The sequence below is a fragment of the Ambystoma mexicanum genome, chromosome 7q (genome assembly GCF_040938575.1).
Source record: "Ambystoma mexicanum isolate Mex_15411 chromosome 7q, UKY_AmexF1_1, whole genome shotgun sequence".
Lineage (NCBI taxonomy): Eukaryota > Metazoa > Chordata > Amphibia > Caudata > Ambystomatidae > Ambystoma > Ambystoma mexicanum.
In genome coordinates this window covers 346483006-346508971 of record NC_090941.1, presented here as the reverse complement: position 1 = coordinate 346508971, position 25966 = coordinate 346483006, and the positions used below count along the sequence as shown (strand labels likewise).

At 42.6% G+C, this 25966-nt stretch overlaps 1 protein-coding gene across 1 annotated transcript in view; it reads right to left on the bottom strand.

Moving 5' to 3' along the window:
- Positions 1-309: 309 nt before the first annotated feature.
- KLHL1 (kelch like family member 1) overlaps positions 310-25966 on the bottom strand; it is a 1778891-nt gene continuing 1753234 nt past the window's right edge. Inside the window, exon 11 of the mRNA XM_069639396.1 lies at positions 310-3581. Within this exon, the coding sequence (XP_069495497.1) occupies positions 3522-3581 (60 nt within the window). The 3' untranslated portion in view covers positions 310-3521. The remainder of the gene's footprint in view (positions 3582-25966) is intronic.

The window sequence follows — 25966 nt, the reverse complement described above, 5'->3', positions numbered from 1 at the left end:
ATCTTTATTTGTTTGTTTGGTGCTGGTGTATCTTGGCTAATATTTTGAGGCTTCCTCTTGCAGTATGAAAGGTAAAATGCAAAGCTGGTCTATAAAAAAAGTCATATGCAAAATTAAGTGATGTCCCTCATAGCACATTCTTTACACATTTGCCATTTTTCTCAATGCACTAAAGTGCTTAAAAAGCACAATAGTCAGTTTTTTGCATATAAACCAACAGGATAGATATAGTCCTGCCGTGTGGTCAACATTTATGTTTTGGTATACTGCCCTGATTTGCAGCATATAAAGAAAAGAAGGAACCCTCACTTATTAGTAAAACAACAATTTATTTTCACACAGTAGTTTAATGGCCACACATCTTTTTCCAGAGACATATATTGTTTTAGGAGGTGGATTCAGAGACCCACAAAGACAGGACAGCTACACAATTGATCTAGGAAGGCACAAACACCACATAACAATTTTAGAATTCTTGAGAGTGTGTTTGTGAAGAATTTTACTCAAGTGGTTATATGATGTTTTTTCCCAGTGAAATCGTGGATTGTAAGACTGTGAGCATCACTACTGATGGTCAGGCATGGTCTCATAGACATATTGAGTCATGTTGGCATGCACAAGTCTCTCAGAAAGAGTAAGACAAATAATCAGTACTTAAACGGGAACACAAGTTTTCCATCCCAACATATCCGCTCATTTGGATCAGTTAACACCGATTATCATGAAATTGAGTGGAGAACATTATAGACATCCTCATGTGTTTGTCAGTATTTTGGTCGGAAATACCACCAAACTTGAATACTGTTACCGCCATCAATGTATCATCACAGTCTCATGTCCCGGCTTTATGAAGGAAGGTTATGACATGAAGAAGAGTCAGATAAGGTACGAAGAGGAAGTGCTCTGGACGCACAACTTGAATAATGTCCTTAATATTTTTGTTCTGCTATTACTTAAGTATTGTACAATAATCTTTAATGGTCGGTGTTGAAAATGCAGATAGACTGTGAAAAGGTTAGTACACCCTCCATGCTGTTTGAACATTCCTAGAGACACCCTTAATAGCGGCAAGCATCTCTATCTTGGGCTCACGGGATTCCTTTACTCAGCAAGGCAACACCTTCCTTTAGATAGCATGTAGTGGTTACATTTGTTTAATTATTTCTGGAAAGGGAGAGGCACAGAATCCTTCCAGTTGTCCCAAACATCAGCTGCAAATGTTAACAACTACTACGTAGACCTGTGGCCTCATTACAGAAACATAGGGCCTCATTACAAATCGCCCGGTATGGAAACAACGGTGGCGGTAAACCCGCCGCCACCGTTGTTTCCATGCCGGGCAATCACAACTCCTGCAGGCGGAGGCGTCAAGCCCGCCAGGTCTGACCTGGCTGGTTTAACCCCGCCCGCCTGCAGTCGGACCATCACAAGATGGTGCCGGTGTTTCCATGATCTCTGTTGCCATGGGAATGGGGATTAACACCATTCGCATCTGGAATTCCCGGGACACCAGGGTTGTAATGTCCTGGTATTTCCGGGAGTCACGGAGGCGGAAAGGTAATGCAAGTCCGGCAGTAACCAGGCGGTTTTACTGCCTCGGTTACCGCCGGACTCGTAATGAGGCCCAGAGTCTTCCATTGCATTTTTGCACCAGGACAATGTTTGCCTGAGTGATACTTGCAGCTAAAGTACTCAGGAAATCAATGCCCTGGCGAAAAGCTGCATTGAAAAAATACATGTTTACTATATGGAAATGTTGGTTCTACTGCTTATAGCACTAAAACATTAGACTTGTACCAGTGCAATGTTTCTGTGTTTAAGCGCATGATTCCCGAGCCCTGTCTCTTGAAACTGTAAATACCGGAAGAATACACGTACATATTGCATGTGGAAATAACGTGCACACATATGACAGCATAACCATAAGCAAACAGCCCCATCGATTGTATGCTTTCAGTGGGGCTGGCTGCTCCAGATGAGCCGGGATCCAGTTTAACCTCTGATAATGGGCGCATGCGCCTAAAAATATGCCCAGAATATCCGTTATGGAAGGCTGCTGCCAGTTTTTGAGGGACTGTGCATACTTTCAGGCGGGAAACACCTCTGCGGGTAGCCTTTTTTTATTCAGATCTTCAAAAGAGTGTGTCTTTCATTAAAACGAGATGGTCATGGGCTATTTGAAGAGTAGTGGCTCATTATGGCACATATGCTATACATTGGTTTAAAAATGTATGAACCCATACATCGATTAAGAAATGTATTTTTACATTGATATAAACAGGACACGTTCAGGCAATTTCCTTGGAGACACAACACTGCTTATCACATTTGGCACACACTAGCATTTCTCAAATAAATGATACAAGTGCATAAATAACTTTACTGAGGACATGTCGCAAACTACGGTTTTAGGGTGCAATCCAACGGCTGAACAGAAGCATCGAACATTCTATCTGCGCATCTTAAACTCAACAACATAAAGCTGCGCCACGTTCTGTACGTTGCGCAAGCTACACAATGGCGCTATAAAACACTGTTGTTTCACCTTGCAGCAAGATTGTAACAAAAAAAGGTTTGATTTTATAAAAATCATCTTTAGAAGCATAGCATAATGTTCATGACCAAGGTATTGGCTAATCACAATGGCTAGCGTTGTGTGGAGAGCTGCTCGCTAACTATTTGCATGCATTCCTATCCACAATGGAATGTGTTACATTTAGCACACGCTAAATTAGCATGCTTAAATAGATAACATAGAAAAGTGCAGTTTCCCAACTACATTTCCTGGGATACTGTGCATTTCCCGCTTTTCGTGTACAAACAGTTCATGTACTTTAATAACACCAGACAGACGCTATGCAAATTACCTTGAGCTACGCCACGGAGTAGTATCATAAAGTCATGTTGTCATGGCAATTAACATCACAGCATCATATCATATTCATTCCTTAAAGCATGAAACGCAAAAATGTTTAACATTCTTCACATTCAGGGCAATGAATGCACAGCCAATGCTCCAGTGTTCACTTTAGTACCATCTAAGATCCCTTCTTCTTTGTAATTACTTTTTACACACATGCGAAGTGGTCAGGTATAAAACAATTTAAAAATAACATCTGAGTGAACAAAATGGCTTCCTTTAATGTTCTTGACAGTGCACACTGCACAGCTTAGTTCACTGCATGCAATCGGCACGGTGCCACAGTCCGTGGATCTCTCTCTGGCATAAATACCAGGGCTTCTTCTCCTTGCACTTTCGAAGGTGCACTTTGATATGTCTGGATGCTGGAGTTTGATGGGAGAGGCTGTTTAGTATCTGTTATTAGGACATGTTCAGGGCTGCACGCTGTTCCTTTGTGGCATTTTCAGTGGATGGGTTGCTTTGCACAATGCAGACGTTTCCAAACTGTCCAATCATCAGAGTACACAGAGTGCAACAAATGTAGCCTTTGGGCAATGTGTTGTCTATTTAAATAACACAATTATTTTAAAGTCTGAATGATTCGATGATTTGTGAAGAATCATGGTTTTCTAACGACAACCAGGCAGGCTCCGGCTCTTCCGATATTTAAGGATGCCATCTATAGATAAAGAGCATACAATAAATGAAAACATACATATTGTACACACAAAAGGACAGCAGAGGCAGTACATAGCATAATAACAATCAACTTGTCGGGATATTCATGTCCTTAAATAAATACAGGTTAGAGTTCAACATACAATGATGGCCCAAACTGCATAATATGAAGTAGGTAGACTATGCTATGCATATGCAGGAACTGGGTTTTCACGTCCTCGCTTTGCTACATAATATTGCATCCTGATGAAACATTATGGTGTTTTTATCTCATGGCTATTGACCACATGTACCTGCACTACAAAAACCATTCATCTACAGTGGAGGTCTAGAAAGCATCTCCATCAATCGGAATCTCCTGACCCATGCCTTTCAAGTGGGCTCTTCTCTCCCCTTGAACAATAAGGCAGGGCTGTGTAGGTTCAGATTAATGCAGAAGTAATCAGAACATTATATTGGGTAATGTGCAAGGCAAACAATAACTTTTGAAAGTACCCATCTGCCATCTGGAGGACCCTAGAAGATCTGGCTTAAACCCTGGTGGACCTCATACACCAGGCTAAGAGGGATTCCTACCCCTCTTTACGAAGCAGGATTACTGACCTTGTCATATCTGTCAATTCTGCACTCCACAAACCAGGGGCTGCCCATATGACTAACTTGCCACGGTCCAAACATACCACCAAAAGAGATGTTCCTATCATCAGACAAGTAACAGGTACTTTCGACTTGCATGCATCAACACCATTATGTGTTTTACACTAATACACATAGAAATGCTCTGTACACAACTTTGTATCTTACCGATTCCATGTCAGGAATATCAAAAATACATCCCCTGGGACTGAGAAAGCGATGCAATTTAATCAATCCCCACAGCTGTTTTACAGATTGTACAGTGGACATATATCACTAAAAGTTGAGATCTGCAACCTGCATCTCTCTGAAGGATGTGTACTACAGTTCACATGACCCCTCATCAATGACCATACTGGCTGTGGTTGATGAGAGCTGTAGTCAAATCATATGGGGAACACACGCTTGTACATCCATGATTAGTGCAGTGGCAAGAAAGCCACTCCCCAATGCTAGGATATGATTATGATGATTTAAGGTATGATGTTCAAGTCTGGGAATTGAACATGGGGCATATTCTAGTGACTAGGGACCATACATCTCCCATTGGGAACATTCATGTTAGTCTTCTACTTGCTTAAATAAATTAAACTGTGTGTTTGAGAGCTCAGCCTGTAATCACAGACTCTGATTTCGAGTTTTAGTGTTGCATTTTTCAAGGAAATACAGACCTATTAAAAAATATTTAGTCTATAATTCTTCAGTTTTTAATGTTAAATTGAATGTACTTGAAATTATCTTTCCTGTCATCATCCCTTTTATGGCCGCAGGTGCTGGCTGGGAGCAGCCACCACATGCACATTAGGGAGTTGATGGGCAATCAAATCAACTTCACAGTCTTTTATGTAAAGGGAACAACAATGGAAATTTTCACTATCCTGGGACAAAAAAAGTGAAGGCACGAGAGGGGATGGAGAAGTCTATTGTCCCTACACACAATAACCTACTAATTAGAATCCAGTTATAGGACTATTACCAAAGTCAATGGCAGATAAGCAGCTTAAAGTCAGGTGTAAATGCATTGCTCAGCGGGAAGAGAAGGCAGAACTGGAGAGTCAAGATTATTTAAGCGTGAGGCTGAAGGTTGGGTGTTAGACAAAACGTGTGTGCTATTTCATCAGCCAATCTGTAACTAAGCATAACTCTCAAGAAATATGCAGAATATTTTGCTAGCTAGGGGACTGAGGAGTGTACACTATACTCTACCATTGCATGAAGTGCTGGAACATTATAGTCACTCTGTTGTAAAGTGCACTGCCAATGTCTAGTTTAGTACATCGTGATGTATGGAGATGGGTTGAAATTCATGTACACTTCTCCAGGATTCATTATCACGATGCTATGTCTGAAGTACAAGAGCATTTGCCTTCAGTGGAAAGGACATGAGTTTGACATCCAACTTAACCAATAGCATTTGAAATTGTCATTTTTAAATGAATATTTGAATGCATTTGTTTTGCTGTCCTCCATCAATTATGATACAGAAACATTAAACAAAACAAAACATCTGTAGAGTAATGCTGCATAGTTTCAACTTCTAGGAAGGAAATGTGTGTGAGGGAAAAGTAACTCGAGCCAAACAATGATTTAGATTAAGGTAATGTTGAAGAGTGGGAGCTCATCAACTCGAGTTTTTGTTCTTAAATAAAACATACAAATAATAAACACTTACTTAATAAATGCAGTCAAAAATGCATAAACCAATGAATGTATTGATAATGGTAACTGTGTGTGGATGGGGGCTCAATTGATTATTGGTCATCCAGTGTATGAGACATTGTCCCAGTTGATGAGGCTCACACCTGGTTCAAACCTTGGTCCTCAGTCTGTCATGTGTACATGAGCAAGCATATCAATCCAACAACATTGATGCAAAGGGTTAACATGTGTCTGGATGCATATGTGCTTAAAGGGATGCCTACATCACACACTCCTCCCTCTTGCAGCATGCTAGGGGCAGGCTATGAAGAAATGGGTGCTCCCACAGTCATTGAATGGCAAGGAGCCACCTAGTGGTAAAATGATAAACAGCACTTCAAAAGATCTGCACAACCAATACTGAATTTAGATTTTGTCTAAACCAACACTCAGATCTGTGGCTAATGTGGCCAATTGGGCCAATGCAAATAGTGTCACACACTGAACTCACTGCCAGGTACTATAAGTCAGATGAACCTGAAGGTCCATCGACTTCCCGAAATTCTATTGTTAAAAGCGTTTGACTCATTTGAAACATCTATATGGCATTTTTAAAAGATGTTGTCTGACCTACGGCCCTCAAAACTTAAATGCTTCAAACACATTTGTCCAATGTTTTAAAAGCTATGAAACATAACATGGAGGTGGTTTTAAACTTTAGCAATGGTTATCCAATATTGAAAATTATATTGAACAGGTACACAGCCTAAACAGCTGGGTGGATTTGCCATCTGTTGGTTTGGTGGGACCCCATATTATTGTTTCTTTAAAATGTATCAGTGAGTGGGATGCCCAAGTATAAAAAATCTACCCTCATTGTCACTAAGGCAAGGCATTCTTGAGAGAATTTTCACAAGAAAATGAATTGTTTTAACCCCTTAAGTGCCAAGGACGAGATTGCTCGTACTAGGTGGACGGGGAATTACATTAGGCTAATTGAATAAAACATTGGTTAAAATGATATTTGGAGTTAGTTTGGGACGGTTTTCTTTCAGTGTACATGAGGAGAGAGTAACAGAGTAGCATTTTCGAACATTTCATGATCGGGGCGGTTTGGGTTGGTATGTTGTTCATGAGTGTTCATCTTCTCATGCGTATAGATGGTATATTCACGAGAATCGTGTGCGTGAGCAGTGTGCCTTGTTTGCAATGGTGATTCCTGATGATAACCATGCATTTATTGCATTCTTATGAGAACATATTGTGGCAACAAATCTTGCAGTACAAACTTGCAGGGAAGTCTTGCAAGATTTTCTCGTATGAATAAGGGGATCACAACAAAACCTTTTTTTCTAAATGCATGCTAAAACCTACCAGACATCACATTAATTATTGTTCTCTGATTCCTACTAATTGCAAAGTGGCCCCTGGCCATGGACTCGTAAATCATTTTTAAACGCAAATAAATATAATGAGGGTCCAAAAAGTTGCATTCTCCCTGGAAAATCCTATGGAATATTTTACACTCATATTCAGAAAAAAACATGTTTGATAGAATTTCAAGAAACATTCCTCAGGTTCAGGACACATGTGAGTGATTTGCTTAATTTGGTGAAAATATACACAGCCATTTAATAAAGAACACCAAAAACCTAAACCATTTTAACTTAAGAATATGCTCGCAGTTAAGTCTGTGAATCCATAAGTATAACCTGGATAATAGCAATGTTTTTGGCACAGGGGACAATCATTCAATTTGATGCACACATCTGGTTCTGCTGAAAACTGTGGATACCTAAGGATCTGATACATCCAAATGATGGTGTGTTTTGACTGGCTGTTCTATGGTGAACATCTTTGAAGCATCCACCTTCTTGAATCTGCTGGCACTATGCACGACCTGCAAATCCGCTACCAAAATCTGCTGGAATAACTGTTCACAATGGCCATATGGGAGTAGGTTCAGACTTCTGCAGGTATGAGGGTGCTTAGGAAAATGCTACAGATGGATGAGATATGGCTGTTTATTGCAAATTAAGGGGAATTTTGGCTGCCGGGGGACATATCTTTAACCGATCCACCGAAGGGCCCTTTGCCAAAAAGTCTGAGTTGGGGTGTAAAGGGACTATTTAGGGTGAATTAGAGGCTGGGGAGAGATAATGTCATGAATCAATGTAGGCAGTGATTTCTAGAAGTGTAAAACGTTATTGGTTACATATGGTATCTTCGGATCTCACGCACAGAGTGAGCATGTGACATCTGTTTACCTTCCACAGATCCGCGGATCACATACATAGTGTGTGCTGATGACTTTCACAAAAGGACAACATAGGAGCATTCAGAGGTTTGGCCTGACCCTAGAGTTGACGATAATATGTCTCAAAAGGATGAGATATGTCAGGGGGAAAAACTGCAATTCAGTCTGCAGAAAAAATTCACCTTGGTGAGATCCGCAGATTTTTCTGGATTTGGTGGATATCTACAGAGGCTGTTTATTAATTCACTTGGCGCACATTTACTTCATTGGATTATTTTAAACATAAATGCTGCTGGAGCACAATCATAGTTTGCTCTAGTTAATTGACTTGACCACTGCAGTTCCATACTTTATTTGCTGGTAAGATTCTATGGAAAGAGCACTTTTCAGAAGGAAAGGAAAGTAAGTATTATGTCATTACTTTGTACATATTTAATTATTAGGTCAGCATTAAGTATGCTTTACATTCATTGTCTGGTTGAAGAAAAAAAAACAGATCCTACCATTTTCTATGATGTGAAGGGATTGCGGAATTAGGTTTTACAGTGCTTTTTACCAGCATGTCAAAAGTGTTCAGATACTTTTTTTGTGAAAATGTGCCTCACAGTTAACGTTTCATTTTATCAGTATATTTTAAATATTTTAAGACACAATGTTACATTTGAAAAACATTGAGACACACGTTATTTATAAGTGGTTTCTTAATAGTTGTGTTCACTGTGTGGACATATACGGCCAAAAATATCTTAGACAGGAAGAAAACTGTTTTCTGAAAAAACAAACATGAGCTATTTGGGTTACCAAGTATGGTCATTTTGAATATGGGTAATTAAAATAAAAGCAGGTTGCAGTGAGCTGTGCATCGGAATGATAGAGCACATGCAATGTGATGAAAGTAAAGGAAAACATTGTAAAAGATGGTAATATTTTAGGGCCTAATTCCAAGCTTGGTGGTAAATCTGGGGTAAATCTGGTGAATTACTAATAAACTAGATTACTGCTACTGCCACGTGGTCCCATGGGTCTATCACAGATTTCCAATTGATGGTAATTCACCTTTCTGGAATTCATAAAAAACCATTGGGATTTTTGGAGATTTTACCACCTGCAGGAGTAGTGTGCTGCAAATCCACAGAATTGTGTAGGTTATGTGGAAGATTTACCTCTAGAAACAAGGGGAAGGGGAATCTGGCACTTTTCCTCTGAAAATTGGTGTAGTTACCATGCAGTAATTCCATCATTGGTAAATCAACCAAAAAATTATAATTTGGCGGTGCAGGAAAAACAGCAGTGGTTCCATCACTGCCAAAAAAGTGGGTGGGGTTAACGGAATCACCATCAATGTTGTCTTGCCAAACTTAGAATGAGACCCATTGTTTAAGGTTACAAACAAATCATTTCACTACTAGACACATAATGAACCTTGTTTTCAGTACGAAATTTGGAATCAACTCCCTGTATCTTTGGTTTTAGGTCTATTCAAGTGGGATAATTAGTTGATGACTTTGAAGTTTGACTATTCTGTTTATTATGCACACTGTGTTTAATCCAACCCCATTCACATTCGTTTCCCAACGTACAACACTCTGTATTCAATAACGTATAACGAATAATTATATGCATATCTGGTGCTTTACCAAACAGAGAAAATGAAATGTAAATATTTATTTAGAAAGTTTAACATTTAGGAGTGTTTTAAACAATCGTTTTTTTTTTTAAAAAAAAAAAAAGAAAATTACACCTGGCCAGTTTGTACATTACGATGGGCTTCCTCCAACAGGCATTGGTTTTCATGGCCATTGAGGACAGTTGTGGTTGGAACAACATCAGCTGTCTGAAGGTGCTGTTTCTTTTGATCTGATTGTTGATGATGCACTTCATGTTCAGTTATTTATCTTTGATTATTTGAACAATCAGGATGAAGCTTGTCAAAATAACGACTAACAAAGGATGTCTTGTATTTTAAGGAGAGCATTGTTTTTGTATGCACATATCAATTTAACAATATATTGTAGGCTGTATGACCTGTTTAACATGATCAAATGCTCGACCTCAGGAACGTTGTCCCTTTTGAAGCAGCTGAACTGTGGAAAATTGTTAAATCTTTGACTTTTATTTTGGCATGAGCAGTAAAATGGGGAGTGCACACACAACACACAGAGGGACTGATTCACAGAAGCATTTCATAATGACGTGATTCCATTGACAATCTCTGTGATTCAGGCCCAGAGAATATATTTCCCTATAGTATCAACAAAAACTGAGTAAATATGGCTTAGTTTATTGGAGTACCACACTTGAAGGGTCCTATGTTGTATTTTTTATATGATAAATACAAACCCACACATAATATATTGAATATGAAATATATAAATGAACAATAACATGTTGATAGAGTCAAATTAGTTTATGCTGTACTCTCCTGTATATGAAAAACCTTTCTCAATGTATTATCACATGAGCATAGACAACTAATTAATTAAACATACTTAGAATGGTGTTCAGTGCATCCCAAAGTGACTTGCGCTTACAAGAAACATGATTTTATTTTTTGTAAATTACACAGTGATTGAAGATATTTCTTGAACAGAGTATTGTAACCGTGGAAAGTATTATAAAACATTCTGAATATTGTCTGGTTTATATTTAAATCTTCAAGGATGCAGACAACACACTTGTGACTAATATCAATTTATTAATAAGCCTCTTGATTTATCTAGCCCAACATGTGTCGTTCAACTAGGTCTGTTGCTCTAGATTTTGGAACATCTTCTTTGTATTTTTTTGTGCTGTTCAAATGTATTTTAACCCTTCTGGATTCGGCAGGGTTTCAACTGTGTTCTATACTGAAATCTTGTGTGATTCATGTATTGTCTATGCAGGATTTACAATATAAATTCATAATGTAGTAATTGGTTCCTGTATCGTACACAAACAAAACAGCTCTAATTAAATGCTTTAGAAACATGAGACTTTACATTAATGTTAAGGAGACTCTAATGTGCTTACTACCTTGATTTTTGAGGTTACAGATAGCGAATGATAATATTAGATTATCTAATTGTCCTTCACTAAGGATGAATAAATAAATGCAACCGCTGGTCATAATGTATCTGGTGTATTGGAATAATGATGTATTTGCTGCATTATAAACTCGACTGGATGTAGTCTTTGTACTTATTATGGTGAGCCATACAGAATGTGAAAGGCTTGTTTCGACAGAAGCTGTTGCACACTTAGATTGTGTGTAATCTAGATGGTCAGTTGTTCTGTAATGACATGTACATGTGATGTCTGTCATCACAGCTAATGCTAATTCGTATTGATGAGGAAAATTACATGTTGGACTGTTTTTAGGACTTACTATATGATAAACGCCTTTGTTTTAAGATTATGTACTGCATTGCTCTTTAAAGTTACTGCCTTTGATTGTGTGCAGTGTAGAAGATGACTTGCACTGGTAATGACTATGCAAAGACATATGCTTACTATTCTTAGAGGGGCACAGCTCCACCCTACTGATGAGGTCCAACCAAACCGAAACATGTGCCTGGGGTTGCTGTTGGAACTCTTGTCCTGAGGAGAATTGACTAGCATTTCGGTGACGGAATGCCGCAGGGCAGGACAAAGACTGATTTGTTTTGGCTATTTCTCCTCTGTGAAAGATAGTGAGCTAAAGACTCTGGTAAGTCTCTCGTAACTAGGACTAATGTCTGGCAGAAGGACTCCCAATACCCCCCTTGTTAATTAGCATATTTAAATAACTTTGGGTCTCACCCTAAATTACTAGGGGAATCCAAACGTGGACCCCTTTCTCAGTATTCTTACTCACTATTCTTAGAGAGGCACAGCTCCACCCTACCGGTGAGGTCCAACCAGGACTAATGTCTGGCAGAGAGACTCCCATCACCCCCCTTGTTAATTAGCATGTCTACCTTTACAAGCTCTTAGAATTAGTTATTAGTTCATATAGTTATAAGTGCAACTTTTCAATGCACTTACTTTTCTGAAGAAACCTTTGTTTTCTGAAAGTGTGCAGAGTTTCTATTGTTTAAGGCTGCCTCGCACTAACGTGCCTGTCATTGGTGTCAGTAGATCTGTAGGAATCGAGGTATATAATGCTATCACTCGTCTCGTTTTTGTTAATCACATTTAGACTCATATTCAACAAGAATCAGAGCAAATGTACTTACTCAAGTGCTTCTTTTCAATTTCCGACCTGCGTTTGCATACTTCTCATGCATACAATTACTGCTATAGAAGTTACTTGCTGGTGTCAGAGCTTCTAAATCGCTTGTGATTAATGCCATGAGGTGAAGTATGGCATCTGATAGTGTAGTTGTCTCATTGGGTGATGGAGGTGGCCGTATTTCTGCTGCAGACTAGTTATGTAAAACGTCGTACATTTCATAACTAGGTGCGGCAAATGTAATCTTTACATTGCAACAAACATTTTCATTAATCTGTTCATAATGAACATCTCATTTTCAGGGCAGTGGAATTTAAAGGCTTTTGGATGTAATATACATAACTAATAGCATTGAACATGGTCATGAACATTCTGTGGCATTATGACCCTAACTCGCTCGTGCGATGTCCATGTATCTTTAAACCGGATGGCAGTATTGATCAGAGGGCTATGGGTGGTTCTAATACAATGCACACCTATGATGAGATGTTAAGAAGTTGTGACAAACACGATCAGCGGTGCTAGTGGTATGTTAATCTAGCCAGAAACAAAGATGTAATACATTGATTCATCTGGTTAGATTATGCCACTCGATGTTTTCATTCAAACCTATTGCATAGTTAAGATTATAAGGTGTTGTGCATGCATAGGGAGTTGCTTTTGATCACCACTCTTATTATTACTAGGGATGAGTTTTAACAATATTGTCCATTTAAGGTCTTCACATGTGTGTTCTGCTGCTGTAAAATGACCCACTAAAGGTGTTGTCAGGATCTGATTTCTGATCCAGCTTTTATGTTTGCAAATTCACGCTTTGATTTTGAGTAATGTCTTAACTATATAGATTTTGCGGCAGGGACACCAAATTACATATAAAACCCATATAGTATTGCAGTTTGTGAATCCTCTTTACTTCCAGGGTTTAATGAGGCCCTTACTTCAAATGTTCTGCTGGTTTGTGCACAGCATCTACTGTCTCCACGTGTCCTGCAGGTTTCCCTAAACCCTACCTTTCTGTTATGGTCGTTTGTACTGTGAGCTGCTGTATGTGCCATTTCTGGTCAACATCTCTTTCAAGTTTTTACTTTGTTAGAACGCACATCTTGGATGATTGATAGCTTGTTTGCCTTTTGACAATATATCCCAGTTCTTAGTAAATTATCCTGCTAATCTGATCAGATAAGGGATTGAAGGCACTCGCATACATTGTGTCATCACATTGTTCTTTTTCCTCTTTTATGTTCGAGTAGGGCTTCATGTTTGTTATTAAAAGCATTTTTAAATGCCTTCCCCACCATTTTTTAGGGTATTCCCTTTTAATTTAATAATTTAGAACTCAAAGTAGTAGCCTCTTTTACAAATTCTACTTTGACAGAGCTGTTGTGTTTAAGACGTTTAAGGCATACACATTATTCTAAGGCAAGTGTGTTTGGGATGCAAACTGGAAAATGAGATTTGATGGACAAACGTATTGATGAAAACAAAATAGTTTTCAGCTAAGAACATTTCTGCACACCATAATATGAACGAGTTTGGACTCTGGCACCCTTCTCTTTTATTGTATAATAGTTCTTCAACCATGTTCAAAGTAGCTTCTTGTGGGATCTTAGTATATAATGATACTGTATTGAGTCCTAGCAATAATTCAATCTGACAGTCAAATGGATGGTCTTCAACCATTCTGATGATGTTGGTATTGTCTTGAATATATGATGGCATTTCAGTTATATACGGATCAGCAGAAAATCGGCACATTTTGTCAGATGTTCTAAAATTGTACTTGTACCAGAGATGATAGGACGTCCGGGTGGGTCAATTAGAGTTTTATGATCCTTCAGTAACGTATAAAATGTAGTTATACAGGGACTTGTAGTCATTGTCGATGGTATTCTTTTTCAACGTTAGAAGTGATTAGTATTTTTAGCCTCTCTGTTGGGTCATTTGCAGTTTGCATAGAATGTTCAGTCACTTAATTGGTGATCGCATTCTTTAATATATGCGTCTACATTTTGTATGACGATCGTACCTACCTTGTGTGCTCTTCTCAATATTTTTGTTAATGTTTAATGACTGTATTGCTTGATGTTATTTTTTAGATGTATTCTTGAAACGACTCTTATTTTTAATTTTGTTTTCTAACTCTTCAATTTCAGCAATTATTCTGTTTTTGAAACTATAGATTGGGAGTATGACTTTGTAGTTGGCGAACAAAAGGTACTTGTAGTTGGCGAACAAAAGGTACAGGGTTTGCGAAACCCGCTAGCGTTTTCTTGCCATTAAAATGGGTTGTCCATAAAGTATTGTTTTAAATGTATCTAAAGTATGGGTTGTTGTATTTCTGCTCTTATTCAGGAGCTGTCATATGGAACTGTGGGGACAAAAGTAAATCCTTTTTTCTAAAAGAGTAATCTCTTCCATGGTGGTAATTGTAACCAGGAGAAGAACAGAAATGCACGTAGGAACGTGAAAAGTTCTCTTTACTGGCCTACATAGATTGGATATATAGGAAAATAGGTGTCTTCAGTAGAAAAAAAAACATTGTTTTCCAGATACATATCACACAACATACAGGAATTGGTGTAGTTCAGCAGATAAAAATATTTCTTTATTTTCAATAGGTTGGTTGCTTTATTTTACAGCATATGTGTTTCTCAATGTGTGAAATTAATAGTTTTTGTCTCTACAGTGCTTTAAAAAAGCAGCCATATTGTGATTCTGAGTAATACTGTATTCCAGGAATCACAATTAGTAGCAGTATCCTTTGTGGCCTATGGTGAAGAGTTTTCATTAAACATTTTGACACCTGACCATCAATAGCAATCTTTAGTGCTCCTTCTTCATTCAAAGTCTCCCTTTTTGGATCATGCAGCAATTTCCCTTGATAAATATGTAGACCTCTGTCTTATACATAATTTTGTAGAGGCATCTTCATGCTTGTTGTACCAAAATAAATCCTAGGCTCCCCTCCATGCATACTACAGTTCCAGAAAGGAGGCATTTTGTTCAAATATGACCGTTTCATATCCAGTATAACAGTTTTTAAATGTATGCAGTCACTAGTTTACTCTCTCATGTTTGTGTGACCTTCTTTTCCTAGTTTTTGTGCATTCAAAGTGTCAGATACCTAGCAATTACCCCTAGTGACAGCTCACCAAGATGTGGTGCTTATTTTCTATTCCACTTTGCGATGCAGTCTTCTGCACATACCCTTTGTACTGATAGATCTCAGTGTCTTCCCTGGCTCTGAAAGATTAATTGTCTTAACACTTAGCTCTCATGACATGTTGCTACATTGTAGAAACTATTCTCTAGTATACTCTTTATATATTCTTTTATACTTATATTCCTTTGTTCTAAAGGATTCCAAGGGCTGTGAAAGATCAGTGAAAGATCAGTTGTCTGAACACCTCCCCTTTCACCTGTCTTGAGGGTGCTATGAAGTGGCTTTCTTTGCAGTTGCTGCTATGATGTAGTAGTCTAAATATATGCTAGGATTCAGTGTACACTTTTTCATTTCTCATTTTCCATTTTAGTTCTCTTCATTCTGAGTTGTTTATGTTCTGAATTTTCAATAAACCACGTTGTGCATATTGTGCAGACCTGTTTGGAAGCAAATATTTTCCAATTCTTTAGGTACTCAATTTTGTGATGACGTATATGCGTGTGCACTGTAGAAATCACATGCAGAACATGTTGGGTTTGCAAACTAGGAGGGCTATATTTATTGAAGAAAATCTTCCACAAAGAAGAAGACTTTGGCCCTCATTACGACCTTGGCGGAGATCCATGGTGCTAAGCTGCCAACTCCGCCATGGTGGTTGGCGGACTTACTGCCCCATTCCGACCTTGGCGGGGCGGTAAGTCCCCAATCCCCATTTACCCTTCCCCATTCCCATTTTTGCCCCATAGGGTATAATGGGAGTGGGGAAGGCGTTAATTACGCCACCGTAAATTACGGTGGCGTAATTAACAACAAGGTCCCTTAGCGCCATGGATTTTTCCGCCTGCAAAAAGCAGGCGTAAAAATCACCATGGCGCTACGGGAACTCGTAGTCAGGCGGAAAGGGGCGCCATGGTTTACGCCGGCGTAAACCCCTTTCCGCCAGGGTCGTAATGAGGGCCTTTATCTTTCCACATTTGTTGTTGTTTCTTGTAATTTTCTTTGTTTAGAAAGTAAAAAGGGGGTAGATGCATATAGAACTAGAAAGAGCAAGTAGAAAGCAGGGCATCTAGTTAGTTTTGTTGTAGACTATTTATAGTCTACTAGGTGATATACCCAGCATTGCCCAAGCTTTCGTTCCCTCATAGATACAGGTAACTGCAGAATTTGGTGCAGATTGGTGAAATAGCATGAGCATGGAATTGAATAAGGAACAAAGCTTTGTCAAGCCACATACCCACAAACAAATGTTGACTTTAGCTGAAATCCAGGGAAAGGTGTGGGAGGTCCAAATGCCATGTAGCCAGTAATGTCTGGAAGGTCATAGATAACTGTGCAAAATGTTGTGCAGATTGGTGAAATTGTGTGGAATTGTATAGGGAACATAAACAAAGTCACAAAACCATAAGCCTAGAGACTTTCTGAAATCCGGGGAAACTGGTGGGGAGTCCAAATATCATGCCGCCAGTAATGTCCAGAGTGCCCTAGCAGGTGACTGTGCAAAATGTGTTGCAGATTGGTGAAACAATGTGGAAGTGTATAGGGAACATATTCAAAGCCACAAACCAGGCAACCCACATACACATTTTCACTTTTGCTGAAATCTGGGGAAAGGGGTGGGGTGTCCAGATGTCATGTAGCCAGTAATGTCTGGGGGATCCTAGCATGTGACTGTTCAAGATGTGGTGCAGAGGTGAAAAGGTGTGAAATTGTATAGGGACCATGTGCAAACCCACAACCCCACACCCACATAATCACTTTTACTGAAATCGGGGGAAAGGGGTGGGGTGTTTGGATGTCATGTAGCCAGTAATATCTGGAGGGTCTTAACAGGTGTCTGTGCAAAATGTGGTGTATATTGGTGAAACAGTTTGGAATAATAAAGGGAACAGAACCCCTGTTATGCTTTGCCACAAGCACACCCATTTTTCCTTTTATATATGTAGATTTTGAAATCTGAAATGAAATATGTTTTCTCATATACTAGCGAATAATCTTATAATGGTTTATGGCATATTGTTTGCAGGCATCGTATAAGTGGGCAGAAATGAAGTATAAAGTATTAGCACTAGAAATATGTTAGATCTCTACGTAGGTTGCTCCAATAGAAATTGTTTAACTTTTTTTCTAGGGATCTGTGATACAATACAACAGATTTGAATTGCTTTCAATGAGTATGTAAGCATGTTTTCAATTTTGATTTGTTAATATTCAAAATGGCTTTTTTCTTCTTTGTATGGCAGCTGTTCATTCTCTGTTTGCCAAAGGAAGCATTGTTGTGACTTCCCAACACGTTGAAAGAATGCTTCTGCAAGCTATTTAGCACATCCATATACTCAGTGTACCAAAGGAATTACAGCTACACTTAAGGCTCCCATATGGTCCTTTTTTCTGAAATGTTTCCTAAATGTGTAAATAACATGTTGCTTTGTTAAGAGATATATATTAATGTGTATGTAATTATGGTTAAGTTGGTGTTTCCATAGGAAGAGCATTTTTTGGGTGGCTTATAACTTGGCTCCCTCTGGACGAATCCTCACCAAACATTGCAAGAAAAGTATATGGCCCACTCTGAATTCTTCTGCAAAGATTGGAGAGGTTTGGTCCAGTGGGGGCAAAGTTATAGGGGGGGTCCCAAAACGTTTGTTTTTTCCCATAGACATAATGGGAAAAAACTTTGCGCACGCTTACAGCCCAAACCGCTGGACGGATTTACACCAAATTTGCGGCAGTAGCGGGGGCTTGGTCCCAAAAGCGTGCTTTTGCAAATTTGGTGTAAATCCGTCCAGTAGTTTTTTTTAAAATGACCAAAATGTAAGGCAAAAAAATTAGTGATATCTCTGTTTGCTCCGCGGAAGGACTTCCCTGTTCGCTCCGCGGACAGCGCCCCGATTGGCCAAGCGGCTTGCGTGATGTCCGCGGACATGCAACGTGTTCGCTGATTGGATGGTGGGGTGCGTGAAGCGCGTCAGATTTTTTGTGGCGCCTGCCATTTTGCATTGTCCGACGACCACGGACAGCGCGGTGGTACTTGGATTAAAAATTGTATTTAGTGGAGTGTGTTGGTGTGTAAGAGTGTTTGGGGAGGGTGGGGGAGTATGAGATAGGTTCAATGTTCTGTTTTTTATGTGCTAGATGCTTTTGTTGTGTTCGATTTGTCAGCGGACAACACGGCTGTTCTGAAATTTTCTATATAAACTAATGGTGGGGTGTTCTGAGGACGGATTATGTGTCCGTTTTGTTCGCAAGCAAGCTAAAATTGAGCTAAAAAACTCGCGGTGTCCTTAAATGTTGGTACATAAAGAAAATGGGGGTATCCTGAGGACGCATCAGTATTGTACTCTGGCAAGTTGAATGTGTTCTAAGAACACTCGCGGTGCTGAAATGTTTGCAATTAAACAAAATGGGGGTGTTCTGAGAACGCTGTTCGTATTGTTCGTTGTCAGGTTGAAAGTGTTCTAAGAACCCTCCTTATGTCCGCTGACATTACAATTTCCTATGGGCCTTACCCGACTTTTTGTCCACTAAACAAAACGATAAATCAGGCTGCTGTGCGCCGACATTATGTGATAATCCTATCACTTGCACCATCGACCTGGCTGACCTGTTTTTGCGACACTAAATCATATCTCCCACCCCTAAACCTGACATTATCAAAGCATTCATATTCCCCGTCTCTCTCCATGACGTTACAGGGTGCGTAGCCTAACGCGCCCAGTCGTCTCCAGTCCTACGCAACTTTACACAGAACCCGGAAAACAACACACATCATCTCACAACACAGCGGGCCACAATTCGGAATATGAAACTGTGATTTAAAAGCAAACAGCAACATTGTACATTTCGTAAAGTACATTTATTTGACATCAAATGTTGAGAGAATCTTCAGCGATTTGCATTTGTCTTTGTTGTCGATTCGCAAAAGTTCATCTTGAGTCACGCGCTGTTCCTTTGCGCTACACAGGGTGTTGGTTTATGATAAAAGAAGCACTATGGTCGCACTGATAATCGGAAGGCTGTTCCAACAACGAGGCATTATGGATTATAAAATACTAGCATATTAAAAATGGCAGTACACGTTTAAGAAGCGACAACAGAACAACCTAATCATTGTGGGGTTTATTTAAATACTACTGCATTTGCATGTGAATGTATGCATATGGATGTAATGAGTTTGCATCTGTGCATTCGCGACTTTCATTACAAAAAAGGGGTGAGCTCAATGAGAGGTTATAACAACCATGCCCTCGGCAATCACCCATCATGCACCTGGTGAATTATGCAAATTAGGTTATGACGTCATTTAGCTACTTCTAGCTACTTTTATGACGGCCAATAGCTACTTTTCTTACTAAGGAGTTGCCAACACTGCTCTTACGCGACTTCATACAGAATTCGGAAAACAACACAGATCATCTTACAACACAGCGCGCCACAATTCGGAATATGAAACTGTGATTTAAAAGCAAACAGCAAGATTGTACATTTCGTAAAGTACATTTATTTGACATCAAATGTTTAGAGAATATTCAGCTATTTGCATTTGTCTTTGCTGTTGATCTGCAAAAGTTCATCTTGAGTCACGCGCTGTTCCTTTGCGCTACACAGGGTGTTGGTTTATGATAAAAGAAGGACTGTGGTCGCACTGATAATCGGAAGGCTGTTCCAACAACGAGGCATTAGACCACCATGACGGTTGGTATGTTGCTTCTAGCTGCTAGTACCACGTAAGGGCATATTGGTCCTTGGCGATTGTCCCATAAAATGGTGAGGGTCATGAAGTTGTTTACTAGGAGCTGCACCTGGCAGTTAAAAAATGCGTCGGCCGGGGTCTGAAAATCGTGGCATTGACAGTAGGGAAGGATGTACCTGTTTTAAAATCTTCTCCCCAGATTCCTATATGCTTGCTCCTCACTCCCGGTGCCTATCCCTCCTTCGGCTCTTCGAGACCTCCAAAGGAATATGCTGCGCTTTATCTGGCGGGGGAAAAAGCCCAGGCTCCCCCTGAGAACAATGTTGGGGAACGCCAGGCTGGGCGGTCTGGGGGTGCCCGATATACAGGGCTACATGATGGCAGCACAAGTGGCATCTACCCAAGCATGGCGAATATCTTCTGACCGCCCTAGGTGGGTGGAACTTGAACAGTCTTGCCTGGCCCTCCCCCTGCACTTCCTCCCGCACATCCCGCCGCCCATGCAACAGACAGAGAAACTACTGCTGGCCACCAGGCACACCGTGGACACATGGGACAAAGCTCTAAGGAAAAAAGGGGTCCCCAGCGGCCTGAGCCCCTCATCGCCAATTTTTCTCAATCCAAATTTTTCGGCAGGTATGAACCCCCGGAACTTTAAGAACTGGATTGCGGGGGTCCTGGAATCACTGGGGCAACTATATGAAGGAGGGGAACCGCGCACGTTCACTCAATGCAAAGAGAACTTTCACCTGCATTAGACCGACAGGTTTTCCTATATACAGCTTCGCCATCGGTGCTCCCACCCGCAGACTCGTCTTGCGGCAGTCCGTCCACCTACAACACTGGAACTGACCCTGATGGACCTTCCGGCCCGAGGTAAGATTTCGGCCCTATATAAACGCTTCCAGGGGGACTTCCTCATCTCTAAAGCCATGGCACAGTGGGAGGCGGACCTGGATCATCCTATAGAGAACCAGGCCTGGACTGATATTTGGTCCCGGGCACACTCTTCCTCAGCCTGCATCACCAACAGAGAGTGTGCGTACAAAATGTTATTGCGCTGGTACTACTCCCCCCTGAGACTCCACCACATAAACAGCTCCCTGGATCCGGCGTGCTGGAGGCAATGTGGACATCCGGGGTCTTTTCTTCATATGTGGTGGACATGCCCACAAGCCCAACAATTCTGGGGACAATACCTGGACACTATTGAGGACATTACCCAAACGGCGCTCCCCTAGAGCCTCAACCCATTTTGCTGGGCGCCCCAATCCCAGGAATATACCTAAGGTCAGGGCCCAAAGCCAAGCTCCTGTCCCAATGCCTTCTAGCAGGAAGAATAACAATTGCCCGCTCTTGGAAAACCAGAGAGGGACCCCTCTTGCTACTATGGTGGATCAAAATGTGGGACATCCTTATCGCAGAAAAGGTGACGGCGGCAAAGGCAGGGACTCTCCATCGTTTTCAGAATGTGTGGGGCCCATTTCTTGACTATGATCTAAAATTCCCGGCTCTCACATATAAGCGTCAACAAGCTAAGCGGTTTCTGGATAGCAGAGACACCCCCAAGAGGGGGTGCGAAACATGGGGGGAGGAGGGGCGCCCAGGTTCGTGACTAGGATGGACGTGCGGGAGGGGGAAGGGGGGGTGCGTTCATAATGTGATTAAAGGTGTCTGAAAGGCCACAGTAATGTACAACTGTATTTGTTTCCTGGCTTGTGTAAAATAAACATATTTAACAAAAAAAAAAAACATAAATTAGTCTCACGAGCCGATCTTCATAAAAAATATTCATTTTATTTATTAGGGCGTGAAACTATTTGCTAGCGAGGATAGTGCAACGGAGTATGTTAACTTATTCCCACTAACTCACCCTCTCTCCTCTGCCTTTTTTAGAGCCGTCTGAAGCCAGCGGACCACTTCGGTGGTGATAGTGAGCAGTACAAAACAATATGCCACATTGAACGAACAAGTACAACTTAACCGGGCTTTAACGCCACGCTATTGTTATTATATTCCAGTATAAAATAATCTATAGGGTTACTTACATTATATTGGCATTTTCCATTGTCTACGCATAATGCAGTCCCTAAATAAGACTCCGTCTGTGCCAACGATCTTTCTCATAGTGATATAATATATAAAAGCGGTTTAGTTTCAGAAATGTCATCCTTATCGTCTCTTACGTTTTTGCACCCCTCCTTCAAAAGAAGTCTTTTGGCATGATCCCTGTCTGTCAAGGTCAAAAAACAATAGAACCTTATAGTGCGAGTCGTGGGCCACTCCGGCCCAGCGACCCTGCAGCAGCGCCAGTTACGCCCCAACCCCTCCCCGTGAGCCATGTACAGCACACAAATCCCGTACATAGCGCACAGGCCCACAACCACGAAAACGCCTGTAAAACTCCCCGCGCACCCCTCTGAATACACGTACCCCGCTCTGCGGGTAGTCTCACACGCGATTGGGCCTGTGCGAGCGGGGTACATGGATTTGGGGGTTGTGCGGGAAGTTTCACATGCGATTGGCCCTGTGCGTGCGGGGTACATGGATTTGGGGGGTGTGTGGGAAGTTTCACACGCGGCAGGCCCTGTGCGTGCGGGCTACGTGGATTACTGGGGTGCGCGTGAAGTTTCACATGCGATTGGCCCAGTGCGAGTGGGGTACGTGTATTACTGGGGTGCGCGGGGAGTTTCACACGCGATTGGTCCTGTGCGTGCGGGGTACGTGGATTTGGGGGGGTGCGGGAAGTTTCACATGCGATTGGCCCTGTGCGTGCAGGGTACGTGGATTACTGGGGTGCACGGGAAGTTTCACACGTGATTGGGGCTGTGCGAGCGGGGCACGTGTATTACTGGGGTGCACGTGAAGTTTCACATGCGATTGGCCCAGTGCGAGCGGGGTACGTGGATTTGGGGGGTGCGCGGGAAGTTTCACACGCGATTGGCCCTGTACGTGCGGGGTACATGGATTACTGGGGTGCGCAGGAAGTTTCACACGCGATTGGGCCTGTGCGAACGGAGTACGTGTATACTGGGGTACGCGTGAAGTTTCACACGCGATTGGCCCAGTGCGAGCGGGGTACATGTATTACTGGGGTGCGTGGGAAGTTTCACACGTGATTGACTCTGTGCGTGCAGGGTATGTGGATTACTGGGGTGCGCAGGAAGTTTCACACGCGATTCGGCCTGTGTGAGCGGGGTACGTGTATAACGCGGTATGGGGGAAGTTCAACACGTGCTTTAGCTGTTAGAGCGGGGTACTTGTATCCAGGGGGGTGCACAGGGTGTCCCACACGTCAATTGGCAGTGTGGGTTCTCACAGGTGTGCCCTCTACCTTCTCCACAGACCCTGCAGGCATCCCACACCACAGGGGACTACCCAGCACCCCTGGTCATGTTCCGCAGGCAGTCCATCCACCATGGGCATGCCCCCAGCCAGGCCACATGTCACCTTGCACTAGTGATCACCAAGGGCCTCATTACGACCCAGGCGGTAAGTTACCGCCTGGGCCGTGACTTTACCACCATGGCGTAAACTACGTTTACGCCATGGTGGTTGGCGGACTTACCGCCCCATTCCGACCTTGGCGGGGCGGTAAGTCCCCAATCCCCATTTACCCTTCCCCATTCCCATTTTTGCCCCATAGGGCATAATGGGAGTGGGGAAGGCGTTAATTACGCCACCGTAAATTACGGTGGCGTAATTAACTCCATGGCCCCTTAGCGCCATGGATTTTAACACCTGCTAAAAGCAGGTGTTAAGTCCGCCATGGCGCTAAGGGACCTCGTACTCAGGCGGTAAGGGTCGGCGCTGTTTACGCCGCCGTAAAACCCTTACCGCCTGAGTCGTAATGAGGCCCCAACTCATGTCCCCCAGCACCCCCACCCCCCAGCAGTGAGGGGAACCTGCCAGCAGGCCCCCACTCATGTCCCACTCATGTCCCCCAGCACCCCCACCCCCAGCAGTGAGGGGCACCTGCCAGCAGGCCCCCACTCATGTCCCCCAGCACCTCCACCCACCAGCAGTGAGGAGTGAGGGGCACCTGCCAGCAGGCCTCCACTCATGTCCCACTCATGTCCCCCAGCACCCCCACCCCCCAGCAGTGAGGGGCACCTGCCAGCAGGCCCCCACTCATGTCCCCCAGCACCCCCACCCCCCAGCAGTGAGGGGCACCTGCCAGCAGGCCCCCACTCATGTCCCACTCATGTCCCCAGCACCCCCAACCCCAGCAGTGAGGGGCACCTGCCAGTAGGCCCTCTCTCATGTCCCACTCATGTCCCACAGCACCCCCGCCCCCCAGCAGTGAGGGGCACCTGCCAGCAGGCCCCCACTCATGTCCCCTAGCACCCCCACCCCCCAGCAGTGAGGGGCACCTGCCAGCAGGCCCCCACTCATGCCCCACTCATGTCCCCCCACCCACTCACCCACGCAGCAGTGACATGGCCATCTCATGAAACAAACCAAAAGTCAACTATGTACATCAACACATGTCCGTCACACACAGGCACACACTGGTTGCCATTGATTGAGTAAAACCACATGTCGACATGCATGAACCCAATGAGCGAATCCCACACATTGAAGTAAAACATCAAAATGGATTAACATGAAAATCAATGTAAAGTAATTAAAGCATAAAATAATGGCAAATATGAAATGATATGCATGCCCAAATGAAAAAAAAATATATTCCTCAAAAAATCCCAAGTAATCCAAAAGAAAAATGTCCAAAACTCTCTGTCCATCAAACCAAATCCAAATGAAACGCAAAAAGGTAAATCCATTGATCCATGGTGAAATGAAATTAAAATGTCCAAATAAATCCAACGTCCAACTATGTACAATCCAATTTTCAAGGGTCCATGAGCCCAACAAAATAAATGAAACCTATCTAATAACCTACCTAACAAAAAAACTATATACAAAAGTGTGGGGCAATGTCCAAAAGCCCCAAAAGAAAAAAAAAGAAAAGGAAACCTAACACTATAAACCATTTACAATGGCGGTGGGCATGTCTTGCAGCTCACTCAGTGATGTTGTTGGCCAGGGCATCATCGAACTCTATGTCTATTTGCTGGAGGCGGGCCTCTGTGCTGGCCCTGTTCCAACTCCCTACGAGTCTCCTCGAGGCACTCTGCCCGCCTCAACGTCCGACACATGGAGAACTCCGCCCTGACCATGGTGAGACACACCCATTCCAGGGTCCTCCTGCCCTCTGGCTGATGCCTGCCCCCTGATGTCGATGGCCCCGAGCCATCATTGCTCCCACCTAGAGCCTGCTCCTGCTGCTGCTGCTGCTGCTGTCCATGTGCCCTGTCCGATGATGCCTGCACATCCTCCATCAGCTGGTCTCCAGTTGTGGTGTCCACCCCTGCTGGACCGCCGACTCCCGACTGTGGCAGGGATAGGATCTCCACCAAGCTGGCTGTGTCAGGCCAGGTCTACAGGGGGTCCTGGTGGAATCTGGGCCGGAAGACGGCAGGGAGAACGACTGGCACATAGTCTCCACAGAGGAGGAGAGGTCCGCCAGAGTGCGCATCACATGTAGGAACCCACCGACCAGGGCCCCTCCCAACAGTGCCATGTCGCAATGCTGCTGTTCGTGATGGTGTGGGTTCTCCGCCCAGGAAGAACGCACGTCATCACGAATGTCACGCGTGCGCAACGCGACACCAATCAGGACGGAGCCCATACGTTCATGGGACCCCTCGTCCGCAGGTAGTGGAGAGGCAGATGACATGGCACTCTCCCCTACCTGCGGACGGGCCTGGGATGGGGCATCCCTGCTGGTGCATGGTGGTGCAGTCAGAAGG